This window comes from Cetorhinus maximus, chromosome 11 (genome assembly GCF_964194155.1).
Source record: "Cetorhinus maximus chromosome 11, sCetMax3.hap1.1, whole genome shotgun sequence".
Classification (NCBI taxonomy): Eukaryota; Metazoa; Chordata; class Chondrichthyes; order Lamniformes; family Cetorhinidae; genus Cetorhinus; species Cetorhinus maximus.
Genome location: NC_135889.1, coordinates 36,114,666 through 36,129,630, shown reverse-complemented (window position 1 = coordinate 36,129,630; position 14,965 = coordinate 36,114,666). Strand labels below are relative to the sequence as shown.

Below are 14,965 nucleotides of genomic sequence, written 5' to 3'. Positions count from 1 at the left end.
GACCATAAGACGTAGGAGCAGAAGTAGGTCATTCGGTCCATCGAGTCTGCTCTGCCATTCAATGAGATCTTGGCTGACCTGATAATCCTCAACTCCACTCTCCTGCCTTTTCCCCATAACCCTTGATTCCTTACTGATTAAAAATGTCTATCTCAGCCTTGAATATACTTAACAATCCAGCCTCTACAGCCCTCTGTGGTGAAGAATTCCACAGGTTGACTACCCTCTGAGAGAAGAAATTCCTCCTCATCTCTGTCTAAAATGGGCGCCCCCTTACTCTGAGATTATGCTCTCTGGTCCTAGACTCTCCCACAAGGGGAAACAACCTCTCAGCATCTACCCTGTCATGCCCCCTAAGAATCTTATATGTTTTAATAAGGTTGCCTCTCATTCTTCTAAACTTCAAAGAGTACAGGACCAACCTAATCAACCTCTCCTCATAAGAAAATCTCTCCATACCCGGGATCAACCTAGTGAACCTTCTCCGGACTGCCTCAAATGCCAGTATATCTTTCCTTAGATAAGGGGACCAAAACTGTTCACAGTATTCGAGGTGTGGTGTAACTAGTAACCTTGTATAGTTTTAGCAAGACTTCCCTATTTTTATACCTCATTCCCTTTGAAATAAAGGCCAACATTCCATTTGCCTTACCTATTACCTGCTGAACTTGTATGTTAGCTTTTTGGGATTCATGCACGAGGACTCCCAAATCCCTCTGTACTGCAGCTTTTTGCAGTCTTTCATGTAAATAATATTCAGCTCCTCTATTCTTCCTGCCAAAATGCATAGCCTCACATTTTTCCACATTACAGGCAGAAATTTTTGCTTGGTGGGCAGGCGGGCACATGCCCGACCCACTCAAGCGTGAAATGACGTGCATTGATGTGCTGATCGAGCTGATGTCAAAGCACAGTCGCGCAATAGTTTGGTCGGTGGGTGCGTGTCGGTGTAGGCAGCGTGCCCGCCAACAATTAAAAAGCCTGTCGAGGCCATTAAATAATCAATTACGCTAAATTTTTCGCTGCCCGTCCAACCTAACGGTTGGCGGCAGACGGAAAGGCCAACCCGCTTTTGCATTTTTTTGGAAACCTCATCACAGACGGGATGAGGTTTCCAAAAGCAAATAAAAATAAAATTAATTTTTTTCAATTGAATTAATAACATATCCCCGCTCATGTAACGGAGTCACGTGAGTGGACGTGTTTTATTACATTTTTATTTTCTTTATTTTTTTATATCTCATCATCTCCCTGAGGCAGCTCTGTTTCTCAGGGAGATCATGAAGCGCTCACTCGCGCACATGCGTGAAATTCGTGCTACCTGCTCGCCCTCCCAACCCCAACCACACAGGCAGCGTTGAGCATGCGCTCGCGTTTCAAGCTGGGCAGGATTTAATTGGCCTGCCAGCATGAAATCGCAGTACGGTGCGGTGTCAATTGTGGGTGGCAGCCGGCTTCCCAACCACCACCGCCTGCCCGCCAAAGGCAAAATTCTGCCCTATATTCCATCTGCCAAGTGTTTGCCCATCAGTTAACCTGTCTATATCCCTCTGTAGACACTGTGTCATCTTCACCACTTGCCTTCCCACCTATTTTTGTGTTACCTGAAAACTTGGTGACAGTACATTCACTTCCCTCATCTAAGTCATTAGCATGTATTGCAAATAATTGTGGGATCCCAGCACTGATCCCTGTGGCACTTCAATAGTTACAGGTTGCCATCCTGAAAATCCCCCCCTTATCCCAACTCTCTGCCTTCTATTAGTTAGCCAATCCTCTATTCATGCTAATATAGTACACCTAACACCATGGGCTCTTATCTTATTAAGTAGCCTTATGTGTGGTACCTTATCGAACGCCTTTTGAAAATCCAAAAATATTACATCTACTAGTTCCCCTTTATCTATCCTGCTTGTGACCTCATCAAAGAATTCTAATAAATTTGTCAGGCATGATTTCCCCTTCATGAAACCATGCTGACTCTGCTTGATTATATTATGCATTTCTAAATGCTCTGCTATTACATCATTTATAATAGACTCTTAACATTTTCCCAATGATGGATGTTAAGCTAACTGGCCTGTAGTTATCTGTTTTGTGTCTCCCTCCCTTCTTGAATAAGGGTGTTACATTGGCAATTTTCCAATCTCCTGGGACTTTTTCGGAACCTAACTAAGGATTCTTGGAAGATTACTACCAGTGCATCCACTATCTCTGTAGCTACTTCCTTTAATATCCTAGGATGCAACCCATCAGGTCCAGGGGACTTATCGGCCTTTTAGCCCTATTAGTTTCCTTAGTACTTTTTCTCTAGTGATAGTTATAGTATTTATTTCCTCCCCCTCATTTGCCCCTTGATTATTTAGTATTTTTGGTATGCTATTAGTGTCTTCTACGATGAAGACTGAAGCAAAGTATTTATTCAACTCCTCTGTCATTTCCTGGTTCCCCATTATTATTTCCCCAGCCTCATTCTCTCAGGGGCCTATTTTCACTTTGGCCTCTCTCTTCCTTTTTATATATTTAAAGAAGCTCTTACTGTCCATTTTGTATATTACTTGCTAGTTTACCCTCAAAGTTTATTTTCTCCCTCTTTATTTTTTTTGGTCATGTTTTGTTTGTTTTTAAAACATTCCCAATCCTCTGTCTTGCCATTAATTTTTGCCACATTGTATGTTTCTTCTTTCAATTTGATTTTATCCTTAACTTCCTTGGTTAACCATGATTGGTTTACCACTTCCTAAAATCCTTTTTCCTCACTGGGATATAACTTTGTTGTGAGTCATGATCTATTTTCTTAAACGTCTGACATTGTACATCAACTGTATTTTCTGCTAAACTCCTTTCCCAGTCCACTCCAGCCAACTCTGCTCTCATTCCATTGTAATTACCCTTATTTAAGTTTAGCACAGTTGTTTCCGACCCAAGTTTCTCACTCTCAAACTGAATGCTAAATTATACCATGCTTTGGTCACTGTTTCTCATGGGATCTTTTACTATGAGATCATTTATTAAACATTTATATATTACCAGATCCAAAATATCCTGATCCCTGGTTGAATCCACAACATATTGTTCTCGGAAACTGTCCTGAATATACTCTACAAATTCTTGCTCATGGCCACCTCTGCTAATTTGATTTTCCCAATCTACATGAAGATTAAAGTCACCCATGATTAATGAACTGCCTTTTTTACATGCCCTCATTATTGCCTGATTTATTCTCTGTCCTACAGTATAGCTACTGTTAAGGGGCCTATAGAGTACTCCCATCAGTGTCTTCTTCCCCATGTTATTTCTTAACTCCATTCATATGGATTCCACATCTTCCAATTCAAGATCATTTCTTGCTATCATACTTATTCTATCTCGTACTAACAAAGCTACCCCGCCACCCTTTCCTTCCTGCCTGTCCTTTCAAAAAGTCACATATCCCTGAACATTTAGTTCCCAGCTTTGATCTCCTTGTAACCATTCTCCATAATGGCTATAAGATCATACCCATTAACCTCTATTTGTGCCATTAATTCATTTACTTTCTTTCCCCAATACTACATGCATTTAAGTAAAGAGCCATTAATTTTGCTTTTTACCATTGATCCCCCTTTGACCTTAATTTGCTGCTTTTTTTAATGTTTGTATACTCTGTCCCTTCCTGTCACACTCTGGGTATCAATATCTAAAGAGCTGCCCTGCAATGCTGTCATATCCTTTTGCTTTGTTAGCCTATGTATCCCTTCTCCAGAATCACCCACCCCCCCACCTTCCATTTAGTTTTAAGCCATCTCTACAGCCCCAGTTATTCAATTTGCCAGCTCACTGGTCCCAGCACGGTTCAAGTAAAGCCTATCCCACCGGAATAGATCCTTCTGCCCCACTGGTGCCAGTGCCCCATGAACTGAAACTCATTCCTCCTACACCAATTTTTGAGCCATGCAATTAACTCCTTGACTCCATTCACCCTATGCCTGTTTGCTCATGGCTCAGGTAGAAATTCTAAGATTATTACCTCACTATCAATTAAATATTATGTAATTTGTAATCGTTTAAACAAGAACACTTTAAAGAAAATAAAACACACACAAATCTGCATTTTATTTAAATAAAACAGGATATGCTGGAAATACACACCTTGTCCATCAACAGCTGAATAAAGGATGAGTGTAACTTTTTTTAAAAATTCATTCACGGATGCAGGTTTTGCTGGCTGGGCCAACATTTATTGTCCATCCCTAGTTGCCCTTGAGACGGCAATGGTGAGCTGCCTTCTTGAACCGCTGCAGTCCATGTGGTTTAGGTACACCCACAGTGCTGTTAGGGAGGGAGTTCCAGGATTTTGACCCAGCAACAGTGAAGGAGTGGTGATATATTTCCAAGTCAGAATGGTGAGTGACTTCGAGGGGAACTTCCAGGTGGTGGTGTTCTCATCTATCTCCTACCCTTGTCCTTCTAGATGGTAGTGGTTGTGGGCTTGGAAGGTGTTGTCAAAGGAGCCTTGGTGAATTCCTGCAGTGCATCTTGTAGATGGTACACACTGCTGTTACTGTGCGTTGGTGGTGGAGGGAGTGAATGTTTGTGGATGTGGTGCCAATCAAGCAGGATGCTTTGTCAAGCTTCTTGAGTGTTGTTGGAGCTGCACTCATCCAGGCAAGTGGAGACTATTCCATCACACTCCTGACTTGTGCCTTGTAGATGGTGGACAAGCTTTGGGGATTCAGGTGGTGAGTTATTTGTTGCAAGATTCCTAGCCTCTACCCTGCTCTTGTATACAGTTTTTATATGGCTCGTCCAGTTCAGTTTTTAGTCATTGGTAACCCCCAGGATGTTGATAGTGGGGGATTCAGTGATGGTAATGCGATTGAACGTCAAGGGGGCAATGGTTAGATTGTCTCTGGTTGGAGATGGTCATTACTGGTGGAGACTTCATCGATTTGCTTTATCTGGATAAAATTACTTCTCACTTATAATGAACGTGACCCAATCTAGTTGTCAAGAGATATTGAGCAAAGGCACTTGTAAGCATTTTCCCTGAAAAGATGGTTTGCCCACCTGCAAAGTTACATTATGAAAAGTATAACGTGGAATTTCCTAGATTGCACTCACACAGAAATTTACGCTTGTTTCTTCACTAACAGGAACCAATGCCAGAATTTCCTACGGAGCTCATTTGCTTACGCCAGACCATAAAAACTGGCATAAAAGAAATACAAATAAAGCCCCTTCAATAGGGGCAATAGAGAGATGGCTGTTGTCTTCTGCCATTCTGCCTGGCTCTCAAAGCCTTTTGCCTCTGCTGCTCCTCCTCTTCTAATTATTATGCAGAATGGTGCATATCCATCGGGAAGGCCATTCCAGCTATTTAGTCCTTTTGCACACATGGGGATGAAAGGGGTCTGAAAAACATTGCAAGGAGCCTGACAGCCATTTGGTTAAGTATAGTGCAGACTTCAGTAAAATTTCATCTTCCTTTTGAAGTGAAGCACTCTCAAATTTGAAAGATCTGTTCTGCTGTTATTAGGCTGCTCTGCATCTAGAGGTTTGCACACAGATCTTGACAAAAATCCAGAAAACTCATTTGTGCTGGTCTGTTGCACAAGTGGCAGTAGACTTCATCTTACGTAGCTGCAGAGCACAACAAACAATCGAGGAAATTCACACAAAACAATGGGGAGAATTTTTCCTATGGCAGGCGGGCTGGACAGGAGCAGGCGGGGGCAGGTGTGGAGCCAATCACCACCCACAATCGGCTGCGCGCCACCACTTTATGCAAGCAGGCCAATTAAGGCCCACCCAGCATAAAGTGCAGCCGGTAGCGCTCAGCACTACCTGTGCGGGCGGGCGGAGGGAGAGTCGGGCCTGCGCTCTTTCGTGCATGCACACGAAAGAGCGCAGCAATCTCCCTGAGGCAGCTCCGTGCCTCAGGGAGATTGAATAGAGAATAAAACATTTTAATAAATGTAAAAATTTATTTAAATATGTCCCCTCATGTGACAGTGTCACATGAATTGGGACACATTTGTGAAATTGGGAAAATTTATTTATTTTATAAAAGCTCCAGGAAACTTCAACCCGCACGTGGATGAGGTTTCCTGAAAAATGTGAAGGCGGGCTTTTCGGCTGCCCGCCAACCTTAAGTTTGGACAGGCAACATTCTTAACTAGTTTACATACTTTCTTAATAGCTTTAATAGGCCGTTGGCATTTTGGCGCCTCTGGCATGTGCCCGCCGAACGAAATATCAATATGACGCGCGATGACGTCGGAACACACGCCCGGCGTCATCGCGTGTCATTTTACGCATCAGCATGTCGGGCCCGCCAGAAGATTCAGCCCAATATTTCAGTTGAAAAGCACAATTAATCAGTTACGTGCAAATCTCCTTGAAAAAAGGCAGCAGCAAAATGCCACACTTGTGCGCTGGTTTACAGTGGAACTCCCCAGGAAATTCCAGGCCACTATATCTTCTGGCTGCACAATTTCAGGACTTTGCTTACTGGGCAGGATTTCCTGGTCGGCGAGCAGGGGGCGGGGCCCGTTTGCCGACGTGTAAAATGACGCGGGATGACATCAGGCGGAACAGCCGAATCAGCCGTGCGCCCGCTGACCTGTCAATGGCCTATTGAGACCATTGACAAACTCATTATCATAAATGGACCTACCTGTCCAAACTTAAGGTTGGCGGGGCAGGCCGGGAGCCCTGGTGGGCTTCAGAAAAAGCATGAAACCTCATTCACAGGCGGGATGAGGTTTCATGTAGGTTTTTAAAAATTTAATAAAAGTTTAACTAAACGTGATGGACGTGTCCCAACTCATGTGACAGTGTTACATGAGGGGACATGTCAGGGAAATTTTATTTTTCTATTTTTAGCATTTTTACATTTGGAGCTGATCTCCCTGAGGCGGCACTTAGCCTCAGGGAGATGAGTGCGCTTTTTCGCGCACATGCACGAAAGAGCGCACTCTCGGCTCAGGGAATTCCGCCCCCCCCACCCCCCCCCACCCCCAACCCCCCCGCCTGCACAGGGAGCACATAGCGCTTCCTGGCAGACATCACGTTGAACGGGCCTTAATTGGCCCACCCACGTAAAGTGGCAGCACGCCTCCAAGCGCCCCCTCCTGAACTTCCCCCCCAACGGGGGGGAGAATTCTGCTCACTGTGCTGTGATCTCAGTCACAAAACTTCTGTGGGTCTGTTTGAAATCTCCAGTTTTTTTTAAACAAATGTTGTATTTTAGTAGGCCAGTGAAAACTTTTTAAACATAGGGACGAAATATTTATAATGAAAATATGGAAGAAAGAGGTCATCTGCTTCTTCCCTTGCTGAAATCTAAAGTAACTCTGCTACTATTATGCTATTTTCCCCAATATAATGTTCCCCAAGAGAAGGTGTAAGATAGTTGCACAAACCAGCAGTTACTTGTTAACAAACTGCAGCATAAACATATGGGCCGGGATTTTCTGTGCCTACTAGTGTCGGGTGTGTCCCGTTGTGGGGCATTCTAGAATGAGAGGCCATAGTTTTAGGTAGATTTAAATCAGAAATGAGGAGGAACTACTTTTCTCAAAGGGTCGTGAATCTGTGGAATTCGCTACCTCAGAGTGCAGTGGATGCTGGGACGCTGAATAAATTTAAGGAGATAGACAGATTTTTAATTAGTAATGGGTTGAAAGGTTATGGGGAGATGGCAGGAAATTGGAGTTGAGGCTAAAATGAGATCAGCCATAGTCATATTGAATGGCGGGGCAGGCTCAAGGGGCTGAATTGCCTACTTCTAGTTCTTATGTTCGGTGGCGTGAGCAGACAATATCCAGTTTGCGATTGTCCGCTCCGCCCGCCAACAGCGGGCCGCATTCCCTGCCATTGGACTTCAGGAACCTCATTGTAATACATCTGCTTATCATTATAAGGCCAGTCCACCAGACTCACCCCCCAACCGCTGGATCATCCGTCCACGTCAGCCGGAAAACACGCTGACGTGTTTCACAACGGCATCTATAAGGCATGCGCTTGGTGGACTGCACTTCACTCAGGACATCAAGGTTTGTTTGCCTACCTTGCTTCGGTCAGCACTCAGTCATCAGTGTCAGGCTTCATAGACAGCACCACATCACTTTTAGGAGGGCTCACGGTAGGTCTCTACCTACCGGATCAGCCATATGTGGGTGGCTTTTCAATGGCTGCAGGGCAAGGTCTTGCTTGGAGAAGGGGGGTATCCCAGGGTGTGTGTGTGGGCACATGTTGATCTGTGCAAGTGGCCTCAAAATGGTGAGGGCTGAGGAGGCAGTCTCCAGAGGAGATGAGGCCAGATGGAGATGTGAGGGTGTGAGAGAATGGGTGGTGATGTCCCTTGAGCTGGCAGTGAGTGAGATGCCAGTGAATGTGTGATGGGCTTGAGTGTGTGAGTTTAGCGTGATGAGATGGTTGCCATACCCTGACTGCATAGATGAGATCATTCATCCTCTATCTGCATTGGATGGCCAACCTCTTCTGTGCAGAATTGTCTCTGACCACTGCCAACACCTACCAAGCCGGAGTGCTAATGTTGCTGCCCCTCCTGCGACCAGTACGGGGGTAGATGACCTCACAGCGGGCCTCCACGGCGTCCAAAAGGCACTCATGGGCTGCAGTCTTCTTGCCTTTTGGGGCCATGTCTTCTTTGTTGCAGTCCTAGGCTGGGAGCACTGTGCACAGCTGTACTTTAAATGTGGTGTCTGGCGTGATGAAGCGACGAGGCGATGGTGTGGCAGGCGAATGAGAGTTTGCCCATCATGGAAACGGCGCGTTTCCCAGGAATGCATAAGTAATGCGGTGGGTTTGAGATGATACAGCGTGAAAACCCGCCATTGTGACCAATGGGTAAAAAGTAATTTTACCTGCCCACTACCGCACGTGGCGCAAATCTGTGATGATTCTGCCCATACTTTCACTTTTGGTAAATCTTACTTTAATTTAATTATTTACTTACATGACCAGTAAGTCATGCACCGGTGTGACACTCTGTACATGTTATGCACACAAAGTAAATGCATTGCACAGAAATTAAGGAAAGCAGATAAATAATAAAAAGCTAACTTCCATCAAAGAGCTCAGAACTATATTAAACAATTCATGTTAAACACAAGGGACTTGTGAAAGGATTGGTGGGGGAGAAAGGGAGTTACAGAAGATTCAGTTTTCTAGGCATTGGCAATGTTATCTAAGTGGATAAGGCACTCGAGTCAGCTGGACCATGGACTGGAAATTCCTGGCCCCCTGATGCACAGGCAAAAGTGTGGTTGGGTGTGAACTGCATCCACTGCCGACCCTACCAGGAGTCCTGGGGTTAGCTAATTTCCATAATGCTTCATGAGATAAGGCCACGAGTTCTATCAGCAGTAACTGCTGACTCCATCCCTCACCCTGACAATTGTCTGAAGCTGAACCAGGCTGTTCAAACCTTGATGCCATATCTGACGTCGAGATGAGCTTCCAACCACATATCCTCAACATCACTAAAATCTAAGATGAAGGCCTATATCAATCTCTGTAACATTGCCGGACTCTGCCCCTGTCTCCGCTTCTCTGCCGCTGAAACCTCAATCATGCCTTTGTTGCTTCTAGACTTCATGCTTCTAATGCATCCTTGGCACAGGCTTTGTATATTCCACCCTCTCTAAACTTCACATCATCCATAATTCTGCTGTCTATATCCTGACTCATAGTAAGTTGCACTCATCCGTCAACGATATTCACTGACCTACACTGTGGCTCCCAGTTAAGCAACATCTCAATTTAAAATGAACATCCTGGTTTTCAAATCTCTCCATAGCCTTTTATCTCCATATTTATGCAATCTCCTCCAGCCCCCAACCGTCCAAGATATCTGCGCTCCTATGATTTTTGGCCTCTTAAGCATTCCCAATTTTAATCACTTCACTATTGGTTGCTGTGCCTTTAGCTGCCTAGGCCCTAAGCTCCGAAATGCCCTCCCTGAACCTTTTCTCCTCCTTTAATACATTCTGTAAAATCTACCTCTTTGACTGAGCTTTTGGTCATCTGCTCTAACATCTCCTTATGTGGCACAGAGTGATATTTTGTTTTATAATGCCCATTAAGTATCTTGGGGTGCTTTATTTTGTTAAAGGTGCTATGTAAATAAAAGTTATTGGTGTTGGCCTGTATAATGTAGTGCTTTAGAGAGAAAGGGATGGATATGTCCCAAATTCCTGGCCCACAAAGGCAGAGGTCACAACTTACACCCTTCCTCAACCTAAGCATTTTGGGGCAATTACACTTAATGCATTCACTTTAATTTTTCTTTGCTTTTGAAAAACAGAGGTAAATTTTCTTCCAGTATATCTTATTAAAATGTCAGTCAGATCACACTAACTGCTGTTTCAGATAGACATACCTTAGGTCAAAGTTCAGATATTCTTTATTCACAAAAATACACATTTCAGTTCATTAAATTCATTGTTTTTGAGCCACATATAAACATATTCTTTTTCCAGCTATTGGATCCTTTATAATTCCTAAGGTTTCTTAAATGTAATTTTTCAAGTTAGTAATTAAAATATCATTCAGTCTTTTAAATAATGTTACAAGTTTTTTTGCTAATATAAATATCATATCTGAACTTTTGCAATAAACTAGAATGTGTGATGAAACTGTTGCTTTGAAATGTCCTAATAATTACAAAATGTTCCCTATTGAAAAGTGTATTATTAATAATACTAAACACAAGATCTAAAGTCCATTTTTCTGTATTTCCTTTGTGTTCATGCATCTTTAAATAACAGCAGATTAATTACCTGTGACATTTGAAAGCTTGTTTAGTCTAATTACTGCATTTGATCTTGTTTCAAAGAAATGCTAATTATCTGCAGAGTGCACAAGGCTTAATACAAACATTTAAATCAACTGTGACACAAGCCTATTTAACCTCATGTGGTCAAAACTGAACAGCATAAGTAATTTTTGACGGGCCATATTTATTTTAGTTAATGCCCTCCAGCAAAAGTTGCCTGCTGACTCATTGAATAAGCAGACTCAAAAGATCACAGCTGCAAGCCCTGGTCTATGCAGTAAATGGCTCACAGCTGGGTGATGGTACAGGTTCCACAAGCATTCCTGGAGTAAAAAAGTCAGCACTGCTCGCTATCCAGTGACATCAGTTGGATATTGTGCATGGGTGAAAGTTCAGCAAGAATGGGATCAGACCTGACTGTGATACTCTTTAGGATCAAATAATCCCCAAGCACTGATTGTCCAGGCTGACAGCATGAGCACTTCCTAGTGCCACTGAATGAAACCCCAAATATCAGTGGCTTTATGAGAGGAGGACAGAAAGCTAGAAAAAATCCAAGGGTAGTGCTTTAGTAGCTGCATATTGTGAAACACTTGACTGTTTATTCACTCACCTTCCGTGGATCTACTCCTAGTGACCGTAAGTAATACTTTTCATCCTGAACACAAAACAAACAGTACATTAGTCATAAGGGCACTCAGCTCTGTGCAAGTTACAGCAGTCATTAAAGTTTCATACATTCAATGTTATTTAGAAGTTCTGGGATAAACTCCTCTAGTCTTGCCCTTTCAATGACTGCTCCCTGTGGAGTTCTCAAAGAAACATTAGAAAATACATTGGCTTATGTACAGAGCAAATGGGTGTAAAACAAATCCCTGAAGACACTAAACAAAATTTGAGATAACTTAAAGCAAGTCTAATGATGCACTAAAACAAATGCATTATGCAGATGATCACAGTTATATAAATGAACTCACAGGCCATAAAACGTCTGGAAGATGGGAGAATGGCAATTTTTCTCTCTGCGACAGATACATTGGCAAGTTAGTCCAATTGATTGCTTTTCTACTTGTTAATAAATTATTTTGATCGAGTTCTGGGACCTAAATAATTTTCCCATACAATCTTCGGCAAAGGTCACTTTATACTTGAATTTACTTTGCAGTTTTGACATTTTTCAATTTTAGATCTCAACAGTTCTCCTGTGATTCAGAGGATAACTCTATCACATAGCGAGGTGTTGAATCATGTAGACTAAAATCCCTAGTCCACCCTAAAAAATCTCAACTGGAGTTTCTGTAGAGATGCTACAGTTTGCCTCGTCTTTCAGGGTTAGGCAGGAGAAACAAACAGATAACATGGCTGTTTCTGTTTACTGCTGACAGGGCACTTGTGTAGATCCCTTTTTGGGTTTGGTTCTGATGGGCCAGTGCAGTCGAAATGTCCACCAATATTCACTGTCCAGCTAAAAATGGCTTCTTGCCATCATTCCTACACCATTCATACCCCAGCATGAATTTTCAGGACAGGAGAAACAACAGGGGAATATTTGTAGACAGGATGGATAACATTTTTCATTACAGAAGTCTCCAGTGTAGATGAAGCATCAGCTAAGTTCATTTTCCTTTAGATAAATACATTTAATAAAGAACTCCAAGAAGACATATTAAGCACTGCTCATTATGACATATCAGTGAAGCACAGATTAAGAACTATAACCGCATATGCAATTCGTAAATATAAAGTTGCTCTTCGCCCAGTACATGTTACAGCAAATATGTCTAACTCCTGGGTTCATATAACATCATTGTTGTTTCCCTAAAGTGACAGTCAACACTATATGTCCCTCTATGAATTTATTGCAAAAAGAATAATTTTGTTTAGTTAGTTATTTTCTCTATTTAGTCATCCAAATCATCCACAAATCCAAATTCCTCTGGGTTATTATTTGCCTGATGCTTCTGCTGACTTGTGATTCAGTTACAAATGTATGTTGTTTGTTAACTGTTTCTTTCACTTGATGATGGTGGGATTCATCCTCAAGTGTGGTCCAGTGTTGAAATAAGTATGAGGTGCCTCCTGTATTGGAAAAAGGCACTTCCTGGAGCACTGGTGAGGTTGGATTCTGACATCTTTGCTCTTGGAACTACCATACTCAAACTCTCTAGGGGTGATTTTCTACTGCCATCTGCCCATTTTTTATTTGTAAAACAAACGGGTGGCAATTGAACTTCGTAGGGGACGAAGAAGGAAACGTGACAGGAAGGGTTGGATTATGCACCTTGGCTGCTCCATTGATATCCAAATCCTAGTTGATGCAACTTCCTGTTTTGATGTTGTTTTCCCTTTGTTCAGAACAGAAAATATTCTTGCGCATTTAACTATTTATGTTCATTGCCAAACTGTATGGTTGCATGAAATATTTTGTATTTCTCCAGGCAGAGTATAAACTGCAAAGCTGCTGTAGCCAGAGATTAATTTACGTGTGATTTTTGTTACCATCATGCGTACCTTCTTCATTAACTGGCAGCACTTTACAGTTGGCTCTAACACACCAGTTTGATGCTGCCATACTCAACCTTGTTACAGTTGAAAGCAAAGAGCAAAGTACAAAATATCTTCCCAGCTGCAGCAAGCAATTTCCATAAAACAGATTATTTCAGTACCAGTTTTAAGAAAACTGAATTAATACCTCAGATATGAAATATTCCGCATGTGCTGTCTCTGCTGCACGCTTCACAAACACATCAAACGGTAAAGTTCTGCAAACAAGAAACAAATGCATTTAAACTAGATTTTGAAGCTATAAATGATGAACGGATCTTTGAAGTGAGTAATCTTAGGTAACCTTTGGCCTCAGAAGGACCAAAAAACAAGAACAAATGAACATACTGAAAAGGACAGGAAGAGACTAGTTCAAGGCTTTGCAAACTGTGGGTCGTGATGAGGTGAGATTTTGGGGTCATGAGCTCTGAGTTAGCAATAGCTGCCATGGAGCTTGGACTGAGTGCTTACAGCAGCGAGGCCTCTTTAAATCCTCACATTTTTTTTCCATTGGTGGGCTTGGCCTAATAGACAGATCTTTGAGGCCTGATTGCTGCTGCAAAAAAAACCTGTGTAAAAGTAGATGTTTGGAAAACCCTGCAGTTTAAACAATACCCACCATGCTGAACTTCTCCCTCCCCCCCCACCCCAGCTGCTCATGAGCTAACACTCCCTTCCTCCCCTGGGGTCACATGAAGTCTGAGGCATTAAAATAGGGTCACACCAGGAAAAAGTTTGGGAAGCACTATTCTAGCTGATCTAATGAGTTTATCACACCTTGGTAGGGTGTAATGAAGGCGATCAAGTTAGCTCCAGGAACTCATGGTGGCTAGTGTCACAAACCTCCATTACCCTACCTAGGTTCTAAAGATCAATATGTTCACCACTCACAAGGACTTCTCCAACTCCATTCTGAATGCTTGCAGTGAAACCACACTCACTGTACGTGCTGCCATGTTATTCAGAGGTTGACCACTCATGGCATCTAACCTAGTTTCAAGCTTAGTGGGGGGAGGTGATGGCGAGGGAGGGAGTGATGACATAGTGGCAATGTTACTGGACTAGTAATCCAGAGGCCCAGGCTAATGCTCTAGGGACATGGGTTTAAATATCACCATGCAGCTAGTGGAATTCAAATTCTAATAAATAAATCTGGAATATAAAGCTACCCTCAGTAATGGTGATCCTGAAACTATCAATTGTTGTAAAAACCCATCTGTTTCACTGATGTCCTTTAGGGAAGAAAATCTGTTGTCCTTACCCAGTCTGGCCTACATGTAATTTCAGATGCACAACAATGTAGTTGACTCTTAACTGCCCTTTGAAATGGCCTAGCAAGCCACTTAGTTCCAGGACAATTAAGAATGGGCAACAAATGCTGGCCTTGCCAGCAACACCCACATCCCATGAAAGAATAAATTTTAAAAATACCTCTATTTTGGGGGACCTTACTGAAGGCCTTTTAAAAATTCCAGATAAATTACATCAACTGCGTTATGTTACGATCAGATGAGGAGAAATGAATTGGCTCCACTTTACTCAACTCCCTTGGTTGGTCACAAAAAAGATTTATTTTTTCTTTTCCTATAGATGCCTTTTCCAATCAAACCAGGTTTTCTTGAGTCAAAGAAAGAG

The 14,965-nt window shown here is 42.5% G+C and overlaps 1 protein-coding gene across 1 annotated transcript in view; it reads right to left on the bottom strand.

Moving 5' to 3' along the window:
• The window catches only part of tyw5 (tRNA-yW synthesizing protein 5), a 75,608-nt gene that overhangs the window by 17,168 nt on the left and 43,475 nt on the right, over positions 1-14,965 (bottom strand). Inside the window, exons 3-4 of the mRNA XM_078551805.1 lie at positions 13,479-13,548; positions 11,400-11,444 (exon numbers count right to left, since the gene is read on the bottom strand). Of these exons, the coding sequence (XP_078407931.1) occupies positions 11,400-11,444; positions 13,479-13,548 (115 nt within the window). The remainder of the gene's footprint in view (positions 1-11,399; positions 11,445-13,478; positions 13,549-14,965) is intronic.